We start from the raw sequence: 23359 nt of genomic DNA, 5'->3' as shown, positions 1-23359 counted from the left end.
ATTAAAAGTTTATTTTTGTTTCCATATTCCTAATGTTACTTAATTTAAAGAAATTCACCACTGTCCATAAAATGACATAAATTGGTAAATAAAATCATATAAGAAGTATGAAATTTGAATTATTATTAACAATGTTATGATAAATAGAAATTTGGGAATACCTAACAATTTTTGCCCTGGTTTCCATGTTGCATAACATTTATGTTTAACAGAAACACAACCGCTATTTGTGGTTACTTTGATTACTTTCAGAACCACTATTTGTCACTTGTATATTCACTGTCACTGTACTAGTCAAAATATTCTTGAATATCACCATTGGTAAATCTTCCACTTGGGCCCGGTGTTGGCTCCAATTCAGAAAAAATAGACAAAAATGAACAATAACAAACAAAAATCAAACCCTAAAATTAAATAAAAAGAATATGGAAACAATTGCTAAACAAAACTAAGGTTGTATATTACAAAATAAGTGAGTGTAAACAACTATTTATTATGTGCAATGCAGAACGTGACTTTCAATATCAATAATTTGTTGAAGCAGCCAACTAAAACCGATTACTATCGATATAAATGTAGAATGAAACATAGAACCAATACACAATACTTCAGCACAATCTAGCTGCAATTTTAATAAATTAAACAAGACTAAACAGAGTACCGATAGATCGGTACCCTGACAGTTCTAGCACTAAGTGTGGGTAATGATAGACCGTAACCCTGACATTCAAAGGTTTAAAAAATAGTATAATTTATTTTTATTGTTTATATAAAATAGATTCAACTTGATCCACCCAAGTACAGAATTGAATGAAATAAAGTGGCACCTTATTTTTTTCATACAATCTCTTGAAAAGCGCTTTCACAACAACTTGCATCTTCAGTTGTAGATTTTTCATTTTGCAAAATATTTAATGTTAAATTAGATATTAAATTCAAAATTGAACTATATAAAAAAAATTAAAAATGACATAAAATATGACATCAAATATAAAACAAAATATAATAATAATATACAACTACATATTCAGACCTGCCAAACATCATAATTTATACTGGAAATTGGTAATATGAGAAGTTTCTTAAAGGTTGCCCTTTATTGTTTGATGTAGTGTGTCTTTATGCATGAACTTTTTATATGTGGAATGCTCCATATTACGTTTCCTTCTCAATGACTGCCTCAGTTCGTTATACAAAATTATATTTTGTAGCAGTTTTGTGAAAATTTACATTAGTGTGGAGGTTTGAAAAGGTAATAAATAAGATGTCTTGTTGTATTAGCTTGGTGTCTGTTTGTAAGATAGGAGATAAAGCAAAGTTCCAAGTCGCCAGCGGCTAATAAAACAAAACTTATACGAATCTGAGAACTATTCTACATTATTTTATATTACAAGTAAACTTTAAGTATCTTTTATTAGTGATATCTTTAAGTATTAATTATTTTTATATATTACGCATAATATATACTTATTTGTTACTTGTGTGTTAATGATACATTTATTCCAAAACATGAATTTTCATACCTGCTTTTGTTTGATGAGCTTAACTCCACACCATTGTTATTTGCTGCAGTGTCTGCTGCTGTCTTCTTTAACCTTCATAAAAATATTGTTTTTGTTTATATTTAAAATCAAGCACTTTTTTCTGTTTATTTTTCAAGGAATTAAAAAGATATTAACAGACTATAACATTTAATTGAAAATGTTTATCCCATAAAAAGTATTAATCGATTATTACAGTGTATTTTTCTTAATTTGATAATTGATTATAAAGCACTTTGAATAATTGTTTTGTAAGTGGTAAATTTCTGTTTATTAAATTATTATAAATTTTGTTAATACTCTAAAAATTGTTTTTGCTTTCTTTTTTTTAGGGAAAAAGGGTAAGAAAAATTGGAAAGTGTTAAATGTGAATGAAGTTATTGACAGTTTGCCACCTCGCAAGAATTGGGCTGAGGAAATTGATGAAAATGGTATTTAATATTTTATATATATAATTATTTATTTTGTGTATGTGTGTGTGGGGGGATTAGGAACTGAAAATCTGGAATACATAATATAGTTTGGGAGAACTAGTGTCATCTACTTATACACATGTGGGTGGTATGCAGAAGATAAAACTGTACCTCTAAACAAAATTAGAATTAAATATTTTTAAAAACTGGAAAATTGACAAATCATGAACAGATTTTTTAATAGGTCTATTAACATATTTATAAAGTATTTTACTGATGACAGTATTTTAGCTGAAAATATTATGGAATAACTAAAATTTAGAAGTATAGTTTCCAGCAAAATTTAGTTACCGAAGGTTCCATTAACTTGGTTTATGGTAATATAATTTCAAATCTTTAACATGATTAAAAATGTTATGTTGTGATGTTTACTTTTGATAAGGTACCATGATATTTAAGACAATTTTAACAATAGAAGCTGTGTACTGATCTAGAACAAAAAGCAAATTTAGGTAACAGTTTGCTATAAACCTTCCTATAGGAAGGTTTATTAGTGCTAATTTTATAGGTAGTAGTCAACATTTAATGATTACCCTGCTTGTTGCTGACTATCCTTTATAAGGTGTTCTCATCTACAGTAATACATATTCTCCAAAATTCCTTTCAAGTCTTAAGTTAACAAGCCCAACAGCATTAATTTGATTATTAGGTATATATTTAGTTCATGGTTAAATATGATTAAAACCATGTGTGTGTGTGTGTGTGTGTGTGTAAATCCTCATATTCTATTTTACTAATAAAAAAAACTCTTGTGCGAGTTCTGTTCTATACCCAGTATAATTTGTAAAAAGTAGTTGGTTTATTATAGTAATTAAATTTCTCATACGCTCCATGTACCTCTATAAAAGTTATGATTCAGCATAATTTTTTTATAATTTGTAATACACTGATGTGATCTTGTGATGTCAATTTTTTTATTACTAGTTTTTTGAACTGTTTTTAGTGATCATTTGTAATATATTTTTGAATATATCAAATCTTTGCTTTGTTAATAAATGGAATTGCGTATTTGTCAACAGTATCTTGTTAAAGTGATTGCAGGTTATTAACAATATTGAAATTGCCAGTTTTCTTTTTTTTTATCGACTGAAGGAAAATAGAGTATTAATTTTAATCATATGATGTGAGCGAGGGGGGATGAAAATTAATTTTATTTACATTTTGAGGAGTACAAAAATACCATTCATTTTATTTTGGTTTCCTTATATGTTAATAGGTTTGTGTATAAAATTTTGTGGCTCAAAATCTACAAAATTACTATATCAGTTTCATTGAAATTTAGATATGTCATATTGTTGTTACTGAAGTTGTGTTTGAAAATTTGATGACAGTTGGTTGAGTCGCTCTTGAGTTACTTAAAAAAAAAAAAATGAAGTTGGAAGCGTGGTTTGTTATAATGTAAGCTGGAACCTTGACATATCTTTATCTCTCATCTCTAGTTAGCAGTTTGTTATTGACCAATGAAAAGTTTTTTTTTTTCAGAATAACATTAATTTTTAACTATATTAATCTAAGCAGTGCTGTTAAAGATTTACAATAGTAAACTACACCACACGGTGGAGCTTTATCATTTCTACCTTGGTGGCATGCTTGCTAATTCATTTGTTATTAAAGTCCTACATATATAATATGTAAATTTATGTATGAATAGTACAGTTAAAATGTCACAATCATGATTAACATTGTGTTTTTAGCATTCTTTTAACAGATTTAAAAAGTTCTTAATTCAATCCACTTGGTTTTTTTTTATCCAAACCTTTGCTTACTTTCCCAAATAACTAAATTTACCAAATAAATAACTTTGCCTGATAACATAAATAGAAGATTTTTTTTTATTGAAAAATGATACTGTGGACAATTAGAAAGAATTTGCAATGTTTTTTGCTGTTATTGATATTTTAGATTCTGTTAAGTGGCTACACAATAAATTTAATGGCCAAGTACCTATAATGTCAAGCCAAGGTTTGCTAATAGGTCATTCCAAATTAAATCACTTAATTTTTATATTATCATTTTTATTAATATTTTAACCATAATTTCTTGTATCCTTCACATGATGAACCATGAAATATTTTTATCCATTACTATGTTCAATATAGGTTTACTTTTAACTGAACTGACAGATAAAAATTATCATTTGCAAGAATTTGAATTTTCTAATGTATGTTAACATACTGTTATTAAAATACATGTTGGGCATTTTGAAATCATAAAAGAATTAAGATTCTTGTTATGGGAATTTCCATTTACCTAATGTCATATCACGTTTAATATCATATTAGAAAAATTCTATTTGCTATTCCTGTCACAAAAACTGATTAAGTACACTTAGGTTATTTAGATGTAATAGAAGTACTGTATATTGCACCTTGGGTAATAATAATCATAATGATGCTGAATGGTAATGTCTTAGGATGGTCATTTTATTAATTTTTGTTCATGTTACGCCAAGATAGTTAATTGCCATTGAAATGAACCTAACCCTTATAAATTATAATAAAAACAAAAATGTTTGAAAATTTTGTAGTTTGGCGATTTCTAGTTAAAAGTAATATAATGAAAGTATCAGGTAATTCAGTACATCTGATCACCAGGGTAAAACCTACCGGTTTTTTGTAAAAATATTTGATGGCTCAGTCAAGTCTTTTGCAGTTTATTGTTCTTACAACCGTAGTTTCTAATGTCAGCTGCAACATTTGCCTCGATTAGAGTGCATTGTACCTATGAAAGATATCACCATTAAGATAGTTCATTTAGGTCTTAATTTATATTTTCATAAGTTAAAAGTTATTCACAACTCAAATGTTTTTTAAAACATACAAAACTGTAGTCCATTAAAAATATAATAAATAAATTACCAGGTTTTCAGGTACAATCTCTTTATTGGAAATGATCTTTAAGTGATCACTCCATTATATCACTACAGTTGCTGACATTTTTAGCATGAATCGTGAAAGGTATCCTTTTCTTCCTTTGATGTGAAACAAGAGAAACAGAATAAGTGTAGTTTCTAGGCCACAATCATATGTTATTAACTGGTGTAAGCAAGTTGATTTGATCATCACCAGTGTTAACAAATGCTGTTTTCAAATGTTCAGTATGCACACTTGAGTCACATTCTGGAATGTCGGCTAGTTCCTTTATCATTTAGTGAATGTATATGATCAATGTATTAATTGAACTATGTTGCTATATCTAGGCTATACATCAACAAATTGCTATTAATTAAGAGACATTTTTCAACAGCAACAGTTGTATCTAGCTGTTTGTATCCCCCTGAAATATTTCCATACCTATATCTTTTAAGTGGCAGCCAAAAACATTTTTGTTATGTTTACTAAACTGATTATATATTTGTTAACATGCAAATATAGAACATGGAAGCTGAGAGTAGTATCCAAATAATAGTTTTCTTTCCATTTTCATATTTACAACTTGAACAGACCTCTTCAATTTAACAAGTACAAGAAAATATTTTTAGATGTGCTTTTATTTGAATTTCAGGCATGAGTTTTTCTTTTATAATTTCTTATTAGATATCTGCCATAATTATTGATATTAAGTTGTGATATACACTGGTAGTTATATTGTACAGATTAACTTTTTTTTCTGCTAGTTTATAAGACCTTAAATTAATTTACAAATTGTGTAAATAAAAAAATCTTGGGTTAAAATGGTAATGTTTATTCAAGTTTTATTTTTTATTTTTTTGTGCAAATATGCTTTTAATATAATGAATTTAGTTAGTAATAACATTATAATATTCTTTTATAATTATTATTCATTCTTATCAGAGTAATTAAATGCTATATAAATATTGTTTTGAAAGTGTTTCATTTGTTATGTAATTCACATTATATCAACTAAACCATTGAGCAATCATTGTAATATTGATTGTATTATTTTTTTAATGAAAAATGTTATATATATATATATATATATAAAAATTTAATATAACGTAACTATATTTAAAAAAAAAAATTATACGTTCAGTCTGAGTATCAAATATCTCCTCCTTACACTTCTTATGATTTTTTTTTATCATGAAACCATACAGACGTTATTCTTTAATGAGGTTAATTTTTGTGTACAATTGATTTTTGAGAGTTGTTTATTGGCTATTGCCCAAATATTTTCAGTTGAAGTCTAGCGAATTTGCTGACACTTTAATGTAAAATTTTCCATTTTTTTGGTGTTTGGCACAGTGCCAAATCTTGTTGGAACACTGTGGCCTTGTGGGAATTTGTCTTGATGCAGTACAATCCTTTCCTTCAGGATCTTGATGTATCCATCACTTTTCAATGTACCATTTACTGGAAGTAATGAACAAGGGCCTTCAAATGTGAAACGGCCCCAAAACTTTTTTCTGGGATGGTTAACTAGTTGTTGGATATGAGTTTGTGATGCATATTCATCATCTGGTGCTTTTGTAACATACGCAACCATTTACACCTGAACATAAAAATCTGATTTTTCTGAAATTTAAGTCTTCTTTGTTCCAGTTAACATAATCTTTGGCCAACAAGAGCTCTTTTTGCACCGAGCTTGGTGTTAACACTGTGCTAGGGCACAAAAAGGAGCTCGTTTATAGAAAGTTGGCCGTTTTTGTCAGTATTTGAAACTTTACATATCAAATCAAACTTTACATGTCAAATTAAATCTGAAAAGATAATAATTGGTAGTTACATGACTGGAATCCGTACAACTTATAGTTTTAGATGGTATATGTAGTATGCAATTGTAATACCATGAGTAAAAATATTTAATGTATTTTTCGAAACACATTTTTATTATAAAAAAATGAATTTTTATGCATGCATGTAGCTCACTGTCTTTACACTTTCAGTATCACAGACATTAATGTTTATTTATTTTAAAACTACACATCACTAAAATATACTAACTTAGTTTGGAAAACAAAAATAAAATTACAGATAATTTTTTTGTTGAATGAAACAGTTTAAAACAAGGCTCTTTGCATAACGCCACTTAACATTCACAACAATGATATGATGTGTTATTTCTCGTTGCCTTCCCACATTCTTTTGTCCCCTTTTCAGAACAGACTTTGTACATTCTTTGACATATTTATCCTGGAGGAACAGGAATTTTTTCTAAAAAGTGTTTTCCTGTGGCAAGTCTACTCAGCTGAGCTCCAGATGTGCTTGGCTGACTTGGTTCTTCTTCAGACACTCTAAGTTTCAAGGATAAATTCTTTATTAACTGGCTTGTACTAAGTTTTTTCTTAGTTACATGATTATGCAAAATACAAGAATTGAGTAAAGATGTTAGAATCATATGGAAGGCCAGTTTCCGCCACCACTGATGAACTTTTGTTCATAAGCCCCATATGACATCCTCTGGTCTAATAAATCGACCACCCCAAACTTATTTTTATTATAACTAATTACGCAAGCAAGTTTAGTTCCCTTTCTTTCAAACCCGTTTTTGTATGTAAACATATCACCCTTATGTCTCATAGAAATCATGAACTCATCAGGCTTATCTTTCCAGTGTAATGAAAGAATATTGTCTTTCCTACAAAACACTTGTTCTTGCTGCAGCATTGTGTTTCGTTTCACAGCAAGTGGTATGCCTTTTTGGTTTTTTATTGCTGTGCCCACTAAACCAGTTTTTAGCTTTTCTAGCTATGAAGCTAATGCTGGACTACTGTAAAATCTATCTGTGTATAAAGTGCATCCATTATTTGCCAAGCAGGTTTTTATTCAAATCAACTATGGTGTTACTTTGTCCACTGTACACATTAAAATTCCAAATATAACTGCTAGTAAACTTTGATAACATAAACAGTTTGGTGCCATATTTGCTGGGCTTTTTGGACATGTACTGTTTGAAGTACAGCCTACTGCGAAATTTACACATCCCTTCATCTATGGTTATATTTTCTCGGGGAAGGTAAGCTTTTTGAAATTTTTTCCGTAAGGCATCAAGTAATGGATGTAATTTATATAAAGGATCATGGACCGGCTCACCTTTAGGCACAAACTACGATTATCATTTATGTGAAAATTACCCATAATCAATAAAAATCTCTTCGTACTCAAAAGGTTAGGGCAATAATTGCACGATACCACAGGATTTTTGGATCAGTGGTCAGATATCTATGGCTTTCTATCGATGAGCATGTGCAATGTTACAGATAGAAATTCATTTATTTCAGCTATAGTAACTGTCTTCCATCTATTCATTCTACAGCCAGGTGATAACTTTTTTGCAGCTTTAACTGCCTTAGTTTCTACTGCGCATAGAGGTTAGTTTGTTGCTTCAAAAGATGAAGTAAATCATTATCAATGTAATAAAGAAAAAATTCCAAAACAGAACATTAAGGCAATAATACGTTTAAATAAGACTAATATTTTTATGAAAGAAAACAAAACAATTCAAATGAATGGCTAATAATTTGTTTTTTTGTTACAAATTGTCTTAAACATAACTTTGAAAAATAGATGTAGGCAGGTGCAGATAAATGCAGGCTATTCAGTTATAAAGGTAGGTTATTTACTACTATATACTCAGTTTGGCATGATGTCACTAAACAGAAAAGTTACAAAAACAAATAAAACATGTAGGCTATTCTTTTATGTGTACATAGTTATGCCTTTTTTCTACAGGAAGGCCTAAGCTTTTACATGTTATTTACAAAAATGTAATGAAAACAAAATAATATGTAACAGAAAAATGTGCTAACAACAACCTGAAAAACGAAATTAGTTTAGGTTATTTACGAAAATTTTCTTACCTGTACTATTACTGCCATCTTTATTTACAAAATTCACATCATCATCATCAAAAGGAATATCTTCATCAACACTTTGAAGATCACAAAAAAAATCAAAGCACTATTAGCCATTTTAACTTTTATATCAAACTTAAAAAAAAATGGTTACTCACTAATTCACACAACTTAAACATGATAACGTTGGTCTCGGTTACGACTCAAAATGAAACTAAAAAAAAAATTGATATTACAAAAATGCACTCTTAATGGCGAATTTACGTACTAAAAACTACACAGCATGTATTAGAACTGATGTCTTTTGATGTGATATTACATTTAAAAATGTGAAAATACAAAGTCCGTCAAATGATGTGATCCGCATTTCTCAGTAGTTGACCTGCGTTCCATCAAATGATGGGATCAGCGCTTCCGTGTTAAAAGCTGCATTTTAAGCTGACTGACAAGCTTTCTGTCTTGCTGCAAGAAGTCAGTGTCTAACAGTTGTCGCTTGTAAATTTACCATTGGTTTATAATTCTCAATTTAAGTCCACAGCAGATAATTTTGGATTAAGTTTACTTTTTCTCATTAATAAGTGTTCCTGTTTTGATAGTAGTTTTTCTTGTATATCCACATTTGCCTTTCCTTTGAGGTGAAAAGGAATCTGTTTCTTCAAATTGTTTTAAAATAGGAATCACTGTTCATGTCCAAAATTACATTCAGAAGCTTTGTTGTTGTCATACTGGCATGTTCAGAAAGAGAAATTTTCTGGAGTTGTGTCCATTACTATATATTCAAGACACACAGAAAAAATATGATTGTGTAATTAAAAAAAAGGTTAACTTTCACAAAGCACTATTTATAACATGGAAATTGCTAAATAGCCAAACAACAATAAACTTGCATTACTCGCTTAACTTAAAGAATTGTGGTGGTCAAGTAGTAAACTGCATAGAAATAAACAAAAACGTTACTTGTGCTCGATTAATTTGCTGTATGCTATTGTATAAATGTGTATATGTAATTTAATAGGCATAAGGAAGTCATGTGGTGTCCACATCAGATTTTTTTTTACTAATAGTACATAATTAGAAGTTGTATTATTATTAATTAATTATGTACATTATTATTAATTATATATTAGTAAAAAAAATCTGATTTGTACACCACATGACTTCCTTCTATGTCTATTAAATTACATACACATTTTTTACTGCATTTCATTTAAACTTACTGCATTTGAAAGAGTTACAAAAGTTTTACATTTCTGCTGTGTCTTATAAATAAAAGTTAATAAATAAACTATTTTGTTTAGCGAACTGTATTGTGGTTACAATTAATTTTTCGACCTTTCGGTGTAAAATATTCAGTTTTTATTATTAGATTATTGGGTGAATAATCAAAAATGAAAAAGAAACAATCATATAGGGAAAAGAAAAATTACATGAAGAAATATCTCAAAAAAATGACGTGAAGAGGAAGAAAATCTTAAGAACAAGGGAAGAATAAAAAATCCCTTTTGGCATGTCGGAAAGTGGAAGTAGTTTTCACCTGTGCCAAGTAGAGGTTAAAAAAGATTTCAAATTTATTCAACACTAACAATGGTTGCATGTGAAAAAATGTTTCACGTGTTTAGCATACGACAAGCCCCATATTCTTACAATTACAACATTTTGGTCATCCCTTGCCGTAAGGGTTGGTCATATCAAAAAAGTTTTAGGTAATGTTTAGAGGAAACAGATTTGATACAGACTTTAAACAGATTTGATACTGTGCCTATTAAGGGAGGTATGATTTTTTTTTGTCTTCAAAACCCCATTTTTTTCACTCCCTGGGCCACAATTGTTGTTGATATCAAAAGACTACTTAGATAAGTTTTAGGGCCGTTATCCAAAGAATAGTAGGAACTCTAATGAGTTTGATATTTTTCTTAATAAGAAAGTTATAGCCATATTTTGTTTTTGTTTTTTTAAAAAAAAGCTCCCTATTTTCATCCCAATGGTTTAATTTTGCCCATTAACCTACTCGACCGAGATTTTAGGTCGTTATATTTTATGTTTCAATTTGAAAGTGATTGGCACAAAATTACGATGGTTATCGTCTCCACAAGAAAGTGAAATATACATATATAAATGTATATATAAACTTTTGAACTGACTGTGGTTTTGGGGTCCGGGGGATGTGAAATGTGAAGATATGTCAAAATTTTCCAGAAGTCGAATCACAGTAGCCATTACAATAGGTAGCTTTCTTAAGAAATCAACCTAAAAATTAAGAGAAGATGATAAATATAAAGAGCAAGAAAGAATAAAAAGATAAGAGAAGATGATGAATATAAAGAGAGAAAATTTGAAAAATAGAGAATGTGTACACAAATTAAGATCAGACAGAAGTATTATATCAAACCAAAGAGCGATTAAATGATGGACAACAAAAAACAAATAAACGAAAAGATGATCAACTCAGACTCTGGGTCTATTTTTAGTCGACTAGTAAATCGAAAAATAATATGATTCTAAATTATAATTTCCAGTTAATATCATTTAATAATCAGATGTTTCACCAAATCTATTAAATATACACATGTAATAATGCCTATTAAATTACATATACAAATTTTTAAAAGTACATAAAATTTTATTTCACTAATAACGGATTTTTTCTCTTTTGCAAAACTTTTTACAATCACGGGTTAATAATGATTAATAAATCAATATATTTAAATTTAAAAAAAGAAAAGGAGAAGTCTGATTCGAACTGATGTGCTTTCCCTTGTATCCAAATATTTCATTAATTAAACTTTTATTTGGCTATAATTCTGGAACCAATAAAAATAATTATCACGTATAATATATCGTTGATAAGCTCTCAATGAGGGTTTATTACTGTAGTTAAGAAAAAGACCAAAATGCAAATTTTTGGTATTTTTTTTTGATACATTGGTTCATTCGATTGCAATCAAAAGGGGGAGGTGCACAACTAGATATTACAACAGTCCTAAATCCAAAATTTCAACATCCTACGGCAATCATTTTGGAGTTACACGAGATATATACTAAAAAATACTACCTTTTACTTTTATAAAATAATTTTTTAACTAGTTTTTTCTTTCTCAAATGATTATTTTAAAACTGGAAATTCATATAATGATTTTTAATCTTAATATTGAAAATAATTTTCACACAATGAAGAAAAAAAATCATCTGCTAATATTTTAAATGTACTCAGCCCTTTTCTTTTATATAATTTGAGATCGATAGCAACGGGGAATAAAAAAGTATTTCTTTTGTCTGGAAGAAAACTATATGTGATTCTGAATATTTTTCTCCTGAATTCAAATATATCAGTTTTTGCCATCACGCAAGGTTTCTAATGGACAGGCATTTATAATTTCAAACATTTTACTCGCCTAGAAAGTAAAAATGATAATTTTTTGCCAAATTTCACCTGTGGAGCATCTCTCTTGATGGTCTAATAATATTAGACAAGCATATTAATTTTCGATTTGCCTTGATACCTCTTTTCCAAAGCTGAAATCTCCTGATGAAGGTGTTCCCCGTGCTCATCGCTCACTGTATCAAGATTTTCCGGGAAGAAATCTAGGTGCAAGTGCAGAAGTTGTACTTGTAAGGACATATTACTACTCAAATTTTTATAAAATGTTATAAGATCGTTGACAATATCACTGTAATTCTGCGTTTCGATTTCCTAAAAATTTCTGAGTAACATTTTCTAATGATTGTTAAGCTGCTTTCTCCAGTGGTATCAATAGTTCCTCAAACTTTTCATCATGCATTAGTGATTGTATTTGTGTACCCACAAATACTCCTTTAATTTTTGCATCTCTAATTTTAGGAAACTTCTGTTGTTAGTACATGAAACCAGAAGTATTGTCCATGGCCTTGACAAAATTCTTCATTAATCCTAGTTTGATATGTAATGAAGGTAAACACATTTTTAGGATTATACAACAGGTCATATTTAAAATTTTTTGTTCAGGAATGGTTTGTATTTAGGCCATTCTTTTCTAATGAAATGGTTTTTTCTATCCCTATTATCGCTCACACAAAAAACAATAGTACTTCATGTAACCAAGCTGCAGACTAAGAATAAGTGCAGTTATCTTCAAATTACCACAAATATTCCATTCATACGTGCATATTGAAACTTTTCCAACATAAATTAAAATTTTTTATGTCTTTCATACTAGTTGAGTGAGCCACAGGTAATAAGGAGAATTTATTGCCATTATGCATAAGCACAGCTTTTAAACTAACTAGAGGAATCAATGAACGAGCGCCATTCTGTTGGGTTATGTTCATTACAAAGTATCTCCACAAGAGAAGAAATGTCATTATAAAACACTATGCCATTTTTTCCAGAAAAGTACACTTTAAATTCAGACTGATGATTGCAATCAGTACATATCTTTGTATTCTTTTGAAGATTCCGTACTTTTAGTCGGGAAGCAACCATTTCAGACTGCTTTTTTGGATAACTTTAAATCTCGTATAAGATTATCTTGAGTCAGTAAATGACACTCACATGAACTGCTTTGTTCAAAAGTTATATCAGCAGGTTCTGTTTCTTTTTCTTCTTTACTTCCATCAGACTCTGAGCTCTCTATCTAATGTCACACGTTCTGGAGGCTTTGGTGTATGGGCTATTCTTCGCAGTGTGGAACTGGTCTCACTGCAGATAGCAAGTTAGGGTACACTACTGTATGTTTTGATTTTGATGTAATCCCTTTAATATTTGTTAAGTAGAAATAACAGTCAGAAGAGTGAGTGATCTTTGGGTTCTTTTCAAATCATAGGCATAGCAAATGGCGTGTGGTGCGTGCTATTTTTCCATGCAGTGAGAAGTCTAGAACACGATAAACAAGAGATATGTCGGGCTTAGACCCTTGTTTGTTCCTCGACTTTACACCCAAAATAAAGTCTATAACACTTTTTTTCTAATGGCATAAGGGTTCATGTTTGGGAATTGTGTCATTTTGTAACTAACGACTAATTAAAAGAAGTAAAGTTGTAAATATGTAATACACAATAATTCACACACAAAGCAATCACAATGACGTGTTTACTAGTTCACTACTACCTCACAACTGGCATTGTTCTATTGAATGTGTGCTATACCAGATTACATTTGCACATGTATATACATCTGAATCTGCACAACAGTAGCAACGCTGCCCTTTGGAGTTAGCTCATTTGGCTACATTATATTTAGAATTCTGTAGGAGCTTTTACTTGACAATGGAAAAGTGGATGAAAAAACATTTTATAAAATTAAAAAAAAAAGAAAAGACTATTGGTGATTGAGAAATTCGGAATACATATTTGAAAACAGGATAAAAAAACTCCATTAAGTACACACCTATTGGTACTCTGAGACAAAATCATGTTGACCAGTGTAGTCAATAAATAGGATCATGAAAAATTCAGTCGATAAATTTGTACAGATTTATATTAAGTTCACATGAAATAAAAAAAAATTAGCTAACAGTTAGTGTTAATGTGATTTATAAAGAGGTTAAGGTTGTTTGTTTAGTAGTCCCTAGTGATCTGAGGTATGATTGAACTGAATTTTTATGAAATTCTTTTACTATATAAGTAAATTAATGTTATCCAAAACAGTAGGCTGTAATTATTCTGATAACTCCCCATTGACATCACCAATATAATGTAGTCAACATATAAATAAATAAGAGTCTGATGGTCAGAAAATGTTAATCATAAATCCACCTACTGGAATCTAACAATTAGATCTAAGATGAGAATTGTCACCAGGTTCTATAAGTGTTTGAACCCTTGTAGTATCACAAGAACTCGTATTTGAATTAACCAGTCAAATAATTGAATATCCTTTTTTAAAAATTTATTGTGCTTAAAGTAAAAAAAATCTCATTGTCATTCAGAAAAGAGATCTTAGGTTCTCCTTAGCTTCCATTACCATCATGTAGCTTTCCTCCCCCATAACAATTAAAATATAATGTTACTCATTTTCAAGGACAAATAAAAATAGAGGACCCTTCAGCGATCAGAAAGTGAAGTGATATTACAACTTATTGAAAATACCGTAAGTGTTTTTTTTTTTTCAAATAATAAAAGTAAATGATACTAAAATTTGAAAGAACTTTTATGGAAACATTTGTGTAAATTTGTTCATAGGACAGACAGACACCTCATTTTTCTATATGATCTAACAGTTTTCTGTAATAAAATAATCATCTGTTGAAAAAACAGGTAATATTGTAATAACTCTTTTTTTTATAATTATTTCACTTTTATACTATTTATATTCTACTGACTTATTTATTCTATACACTATTTGTTTTCAGAATTAGATTATAGCCGAAAAACTGAAAAGGTTGTGCTGCCCACTGCACCTAGATCTGCTCGTGCTCAAGAAGATGACTCTACAGTACCCCAGGACCCACCATATATGGCCTACTTAACTAATTTACCTTATGATGTTAATGAAGATGAACTTACTAATTTCTTTCAAGATATGAAAGTTAACGTCAAGGTTTGTTTTGTAGTGTTGTATATATTGAATATTATTTTCTAAAAATAGAAAAATCTTTTTAATGACTTGATGAAGTAGAAAAAAAGGAAATATTACATGGGAAAAGCTTTATAGCAATCTTGAAGCTTTATGAGTAGAATAGCACCTCAATTAACTGATGTAGTTGTGACCAATGGGAGGTCTTTTAAAGAAGTTGATTAATAAGTTATTTTCAGTTATTAAAAATAATTGGTTTAAGTTACTTTGCAACGAACATTACATTGCTATGTTAATGTTGCTATATGTAACATTACATTTATACATCCAAAAAAAAAAATTATATACAAGATTTTAATTCATTTATACCAAAAAGCATGTTTTACTTAAATTAATTTTTAAATAACGATTAGGTGATTGATTATAATTTTACCTTAAACAATTAAAATTAGTAAACTTTAATGGAAGATCAATGTAATTGATGGCACTTTATTAGCATTTAGGTCGTTCCATGTTAAATCAACAAGGCCTACAACCTGACCAACTGGGATTTTCATGAAATTTGGTATGAACTAACTGTTGATAGAGTTATGAGAAAATACTGCATTACAGAGCTCTTATAAACCATTTTGTTTTCCCTTCAATTTGCTGGAAAATGGCAAATTATGACTATCAAATGTGTTATGTTTGTCAACATAACTTTGTTATTCATTAAAGTAGAATGATTGTAGATGTGTTTTAAAGCTTATTTGATGGTCTTTCATGTGATATACAACAGGCTTATGTTTATATAAACTGTGATTTCAAGGTCACCACCACCACCATACTGATCTTGAATTTTGGGAAAAAATGGGTCCAATTTTTTAATAAAAATATGTGTTATTTGTCATTATATTATGAAGCAGTTGAGAAAATTTGAAACTGGGACTGCTTTGGGTTCAGGACATAATAAGATTTGTATTAATGTTTCAGCAAAATTTAATTTTTTTATTATTTTTATAACTAAACTGCAAGACTTAATGTTTTAAGTGAAAATTTGATGAAAATCGTTACACATATGCTTAAAAGTGAAATTAAGTAGAACAGTAAATCTCATATATTTTTAAATGATTTAAAAAACCGTGTAAAATATAATGCTCAAGAAGCACTTCTCCTAATAAGCTACAATAATATAAATAATAATTGTGCAACTAATAAAATAAAATAATTCATGTCTTTAAATTACAGCAGTTATTATCATTTATGATTTTGACAATCTTAAAAATCTTACACGATATACAAAAAAAAAAGAAAAGGCAAATCAATAAAAACTTCAAATTAAAGTTTTATAAATTCTTAATTTAATTGTTTCATTCCAGTAGCTGTTATTTTAATAGTTTGATAAAATACATCAACAGTACTGTGTTGATTAATTTTTTAAAGTAATGTTTCTTTCTTAATAAAAATTTTTTATAATAATTTAATAAGTGTAATATGATATCTTCATTGGCTTTCAATTATTTTATTTAAAAATTATACCAATAACATTAGTATTAAGTTAAATTTTAAAATAGTTTGTGTTTATTTGAAATAACCTGATTATTTCACAGTCTGTTTTTCATTTGTCCGAGTAGTTTCCTTTTCAGATAATGTATGAGGCATATCCATAAAGTAAGGGCTGTACGTACAGTTTTAGTTTACTACATATCTACTTTCCACATAATCGGCATTCAGTTAAGCACTTTTCGTAATGCTGCACCAGTTTTTTTAACACCTCTGCATAGACGTTTTGCCTGGTAATTGAACCAGTTGACAAGGGCAGTCTTAAGTTCCTCTTTGTTTTCAAATCGTTTTCCTCCTAGTCACTTTTTCAAATGTAAGAACAGGAAGTAGTCGCTAGGTGTGAGGTCGGGACTATGTGGAGGGGGTCAAAAAGTTCCCAATGAAAAACTTGAATCTTCTTGGTTAAGGCAGCAATGTGAGGACGGGCGTTGTCGTGAAAGTCATTACGCCGGATGACTTTCTTGCATCGTTGATTTTGGATCACATATATCTCAGTTTGGTGAGTATATACAGTACACGTCAAATGTAACTGTTGATCCACATTCCATGAAATAAAACAAAATGACACCCTTTTTGTCCCAAAAAAAAATTGTAACCAACATTTTGGTATTGGTATTGCTGAAACTTTTTTGATTTTGGGGAATTTGAATGACACCACTGTATTGACTGTTGTTTTGATTCTGCGTTGGTGTAGGATATCTGCGTCTTGTCGCCTGTAATAATGTGGGAAAACAAATCATCTCAATCTTGTCAATAGCGGTCCATAAATGCTCGTCCACTTTTTGCATCCAAGTCTTTCTGTGTCAGTCTTGTAGATAGAGGTGCATCCAAGATGCGAAAATTCATCAGCCAGACCACTAATTGTTAATCGCCTATCACATCGCAGTTTTGGTTCACTTGTTCAATGATTTTGTCAGTGGTAATACTGGGCCTGCCACTCTACTCTTTGTCATGCACATTTGTGCGGCCATTTTTAAAGTCTTGACACCATTGTCTAACCTTTTTTTCACTCTTTACTGTAGGTCCTCCATACACAAGGTATAATTCTTGATGAATTTCAGCAGCTGAAGATCCTTTTGGACAAAAAAATCGAATCACTCCCTGCACTTCACAACTGAAGGGAGAAACGATTGTTGTGGACATTGTGATGTGCATTCACCGGCAGACAAACTACTACTAAATTAAAACAACTGCATTGGCTTTGTAAATGGCCAATAGATGGCCCTGTATATGTGAAACTGTATTCAGACCTGCCAATATTTAAATATAAGTTGATGGCCCGTACTATATGAATATGCCTCGTATATGTACATTCTGTAGCAGTTTTTGAATTAAGTTCCCTTAGTACTTCCTGTTGAGGTAACATTAGAATATCACTGTTTGCTGGAAAAACAAAACAAGGAAATGGACCTTGAGGGTGAAGAAAACTTGCCTCCTCTTCTGATTATTTTGTAGATAGTACACAAGTCAGCCATGAAGCATCATTATAAATGCATGTGACAAAACCTTTGATATCTGAAATTTCAGGAAAATCAACTTCTGTTTCGTGCAAAACTTTGTTGTTAAATTAAATTCACAAAATCTCTACGATTTTTATATTGTGCTGCTGAGCCATTTGAGAAGTAAATTAGGTTATTAATAATATATACTTTTCTTTTAAAAATTGAATTAGTTTTTTCTGAAAAAGGAGAACTGATATTGTGTCATGCTTAAGGCATTCAGACATAACTAAATTATCATTTAAAGTGTCCTCAAATTCTTGGTTTTTTAAATAAATAGCAAAAGGATGAATTGTAGCCTGTTGATTATTCCAGTGAAAACCCTTGGGCTTCATCTTGTAGCCCAAATTAATAATGTTCAGCAAAGTCACAAAGATTCAGAGTTTAATTATACAGTTTGAATTTTTTAAGAAGTTTTTAACTGCTGAGAAGCTACGAATGAATGGTGAACGAGAATTGATAATTTTTCAATAAACGTCTCAATAAAATCCTCTGTGTTCTCTGCTATTTTTAAACTTGAACAATAAGTTGATATCCATTGCTTAAAAGTTAATTTTATCTGCAGAATTTTCAACAAACATTGAATCTAAAATGTTTTTTAAAATTGTCAGAATCTGGACAATTCTTTGTCACAAAGATAACAAATTTCTTGAGGTGGATTACAAATAATATGTGCCACACAGTGTTTATAAAAAGTGAAATGATAGCCACACTCCTTTGTTAAATAATTTAATCTACATCCTTCAAACATTAATTTCACAATCTGATGGATAACACATTCTTACACTGAGTTCCATTGCCACCTGATAAAACACAATTTTTAAGACGTAAAGTAGCAAAGGTAGAAAACCCAATTTTAATACCTGTATGAGGTCTTTTAAACTGTTGATATATATCTCCTTCAGATTAGCCAGTACTAGTCTTTTTTTGAACTTGAATGTTTCTACAAGGTGATTTGATTGTGAAAAAGTCTTTTTTTACCTGGCATTACGAGTTACATCATCTGATTTATAAAATACTTTAGTACATAACTATATTTTGATCCAGACACTTTTCCAAGTTTAGGGTTCAGTGATGACAGAATCCTTTGTTCTGTAACTAGTTGTTTTGCTTATCGTATCTGTAATCTGTAGTTCCTGGGAATTCATCTTGCACTTTTTTGATGCTACGTGGAAGAAGAGTAAGAATTGTTATTTTAAGACATCTGTCTATTGTATAATTAAATTTTTCTCTCAACTGTACCAAGATTCACTATCAGGTCAACTTGATATGAATCGAGTTTTTACTAGCTACATTGAATATTTTTTCTCTCATTGATGACTCAATTTTTGCAATCTTTTTGGCAGGATTTGTTTTCTCTTGCAATCTTTTAGATTTTACAGGTGATTCCTCAATATTCACTAAACTGATTGAACCTGTCTAATGCACAATTCATTTTATCATAAAGGGCTTCTTTAGAATCATCATCATCTTCTTCTTTTGAATCTTTATTACTAATTGAGGCAGGTTTTTTCTGGTGCTGCTTATCACAAATCTTCCAATCAATTTCTAAACTTGGGTTTTTATTCACTTCCCTTAATACACACTATTATGACCTACTTCTGGAAATGGATTTATTATTGTGAAAAGTTGTTATACTTAAAAAGATAAATTAGCTTGAAAAAAAAATTGTTAAAAAGATAAATTAGCTTGAAAAAAAAAATTGTAAGTAACTACACAAACACTTGGCAATCAATAAAAGAATACTGAATGTCCTGAATTCAAGGCAGGCATATTTATACAATGCTCATGCTATCTTGCATGAGTACTGTATAAATCATGTTATTCTACAAATAAATTATTTAAATAAATCAAATATTTAAACCAAAACAATGTACACTATGACTAAACTGATATAGTAAACTTCAATACATTTTTATTATACTGTCATCTCATTATATATCATCATAGGTCATTTAATTGAGTTGAGATATTAACATATTTACCTCTTTACTTTTCATTTCTTTTTAGGAAGACAATTTATTTGTGTTTGCAAGTTCAGCCATCAAAAATTTAAGTATTTACCACCTCAAAACCCCACAAAAAGGATTTTTTTTTTTTCAATGAAAACATTGATACACATTTTATTTTTTTCTCTCGATTCCATAGTCCCAGTTTCAAATTTGCACAGCATGTTTTATAATATGATGAATAAAATATATTTTTTTCTGAAAATTCAAGTTTAAAAGTCAAAGGTACTTTGAAATAAAGATTTATGTAAACATAGGCTTGTATATAATATGAAAGAGCATCAAAAATAACCTTTAAAATAAGCCCAAGTTTATCATTCTTCCTTAATAAATAACAAAGTTATGTCGAAAACTTGCCATTTTCCAGCAAATTTGAAGGGCTGTAAAAACAAAATGGTTAATGATATAGATCTAAAATTCAATATTTGCTCATAACTCGTATCAACAGTTTATTATTCATACCAAATTTCATGAAAATCCCAGTTGTGAATGGCTATTCATCATATCGATTTGACATGGGATGACCCATCTGTGTTGAAAAAAATTGTCCTTTTTCCCTCACTCTAATTCTGGTGGTGGGTTAGGTCCATTTTTCCTTTTTTAACAGTATAAAATGGTAATTCCATGTATTAGAGATACTATAAGTGATATATTTTTTCAGTGCTTGTGATTACATAAGTTGATAGATAGAAAATAAAATTTATTTATTTAGAAAAATTTTATGATTGATCACAAAGAACTTAAATAATAAACCTTTTCTTCACAAAAAATATTTTGTAATTAATTTTTTTTAAGTACCATAGTTTTATTAAATGTGAAATCAAACCCCAAATATAGAGTTTCATAACTTATAAATAAGTTACCTACCCAGACAAATTTGAATGAAAAGACTGGTACACGTATATTTTAAAATTGTCATCTGTGTTAAATTATATGTGGGTAAATAAAATTATTTTTTTAGGAAATTAAATCATTCAAACTGATGTTGGAATGAATTTTTCTTTACATAACTGTTTTTCTGCTAACAAAGCTTAACATTTTATAGAGGTAATCTATTGTTTCTTTGGTTAATAGATAATTCAAAAAATGTTTAGCGAGATTAAAAACATTTGTTTAATGGATTTAAAAATAGTGGCATGCATGTAAAATAAAATTTTGAACCAAATATTTAAGCATATTTGGTCTTATTATAACCCTGTTGACTGACTTTTTAAAAAATTGGGGAGAGGGAAAAACATTATTAAACTTTTTCAAAAATTTGAAAAAGGATTGTATTGTTTTGGCCAAAAATGTTTTAAATATTTATTGGGGCAATTTAGCAAAAAAAATTCCTACAAAAATTAAAAGATTTTTTTAAGATGTTGCAAATTACTAAAAAATTTATTTACTATTCACTCTCCACAAAAAAATCACGGCTATTTTCTTCTTTTAACTACATCTTGCTTCAGAAGAAGAGTTTATGGGAGTTTTTTGCATCTAAATTTTCTGCATCAGGTCTTTAAACCAGTATAAAATTTGTTAGCCCATCCCCACTCCCAGTGGTAGCAAATTTTTTATTTTTATTTTATTAAATAAATTTTTTAATTTTTAGAATTTAAATCCGTCTTCAAGTTATTGCAATTAAAATGTAGTAAAAATCTTTTTGTTTATCTAGAATTGCTGTATCTTTGTATTTTTTAAAAAATTGTTAAAAAGTTAATTTTTTAAATTTATCATCACCAATTAGGAACTATTTTCCTAAATATTAATTTTACCTGAATGCTTTCTCTTGAGTATGGGAGCCCCAAAATGAAAAAAAGTTTTTATTTTTATTCTAGAATACAAAACAATAGCCCTGCCACACCATTAATTTTTCATTAATCCCTCCACAAGTACACGTTTGGTGGTCATTCAAAATATAAACCAGAATTTTGTCGTGTGAACTGAGGAAGAACAGTAAATTTGGTGAGACGCTGCTGGTAGTTGGATATGTGTGGAGGGGAGTAATTCCAGTCAGCTGTGCTCATACGTCATGTTCCCATAGCAGTAGCAGAATGTCTGAGCAGGAGGTACCATCATCGTTGCGTAACAAATAATCCGATTTCTCTTAAATGAAGGTGTCAAATCCTCTGAAATCTTGATTAGGCACAGTTTGGAGATGCTACCCTGTTAAAAAGTGTTTGATTGGGCCAAAATATTTCGAAGTGGCTGTGATGTATGGAGACATTCAGGCTGTAAGTGATCTTGTGGAAGGTGACCACCGCATAACTTAGCTAAAATTGCATCAGAGGTGGAAATAAGTGTTAGGAGTGTGCATACAATGATGTCAGACTTTCTTGGATATAGAAAGTGTTGGCGAGGTGGGTTCCATGTTTTCTCACCGAGGCAGAGAGAAATATCAAGAAAGGATATATGTCAGTGGCATCTGAATCACTTTGAGGAAGAAGAAGTTTCTTGGACTGTATTGTGACCTGTGACTGACGGGTTGACCAGTTCACTTCGAAAAGGTATGGATTATAGGAAAGTGGGAAGGGGCACCAATCAAGACCAAGAAAAGTCAGTGTTTTGGGACTCTAAAAGGTGTGCTGTTGATTGAACATTCCTGCATGATTGAAGAATGGTAAATGTGGCATACTACTTCCACCATACAGTTTAGAATTGTCACTATGTGATTTCCACATGTTTGGTTTGCTCAATGAAGCTTTAGGAGAAGAAAGAATCTAAGAGATGATGCTGCAGTCGAGCATTATGTGTGCAATTGGTTGTTGAGGCAGTCATCTTGTTTTTTTAATGAGAGGATCAAGAAGCCACCTGTCTGGTGGAGAAAACTTATTCTGGGAAGGAAACCATGACGAAAAATGAGGTAATTTTATTGAATATCAGTAAAGCTATGTAAACAAATTGTTTATATTTAAATGACCCTCGTATAATCAGTTTTGTATTTTATTTATTTAACTATGTATCATAAAATTAAAAATAAATTGTTTTTACCTAAAAATGTGGAGAAAAAAGAACTCATTTTGGTTGTTTTTTAATAAAATAAAAAAATTATTTTATAAAGATAGAAACAGA

General features: G+C 29.7%; 1 protein-coding gene across 2 annotated transcripts in view; it reads left to right on the top strand.

Moving 5' to 3' along the window:
- Nucleotides 1-23359, top strand: part of eIF4B (eukaryotic translation initiation factor 4B) — a 61703-nt gene that overhangs the window by 1907 nt on the left and 36437 nt on the right. For both annotated transcript variants that reach the window (XR_012757654.1, XM_075375049.1), the window contains exons 2-3: nt 1874-1972; nt 15095-15282. Coding sequence is in view for 1 of the 2 variants with exons in the window: in XM_075375049.1 (XP_075231164.1) it covers nt 1874-1972; nt 15095-15282 (287 nt within the window). In the remaining variant the exon portion in view is untranslated. The remainder of the gene's footprint in view (nt 1-1873; nt 1973-15094; nt 15283-23359) is intronic.

Source organism: Lycorma delicatula, chromosome 9 (assembly GCF_047948215.1).
Source record: "Lycorma delicatula isolate Av1 chromosome 9, ASM4794821v1, whole genome shotgun sequence".
Taxonomy (NCBI): domain Eukaryota; kingdom Metazoa; phylum Arthropoda; class Insecta; order Hemiptera; family Fulgoridae; genus Lycorma; species Lycorma delicatula.
Note: the sequence above shows the minus strand (reverse complement) of the source record. Positions and strands in the feature narration are given on the sequence as shown.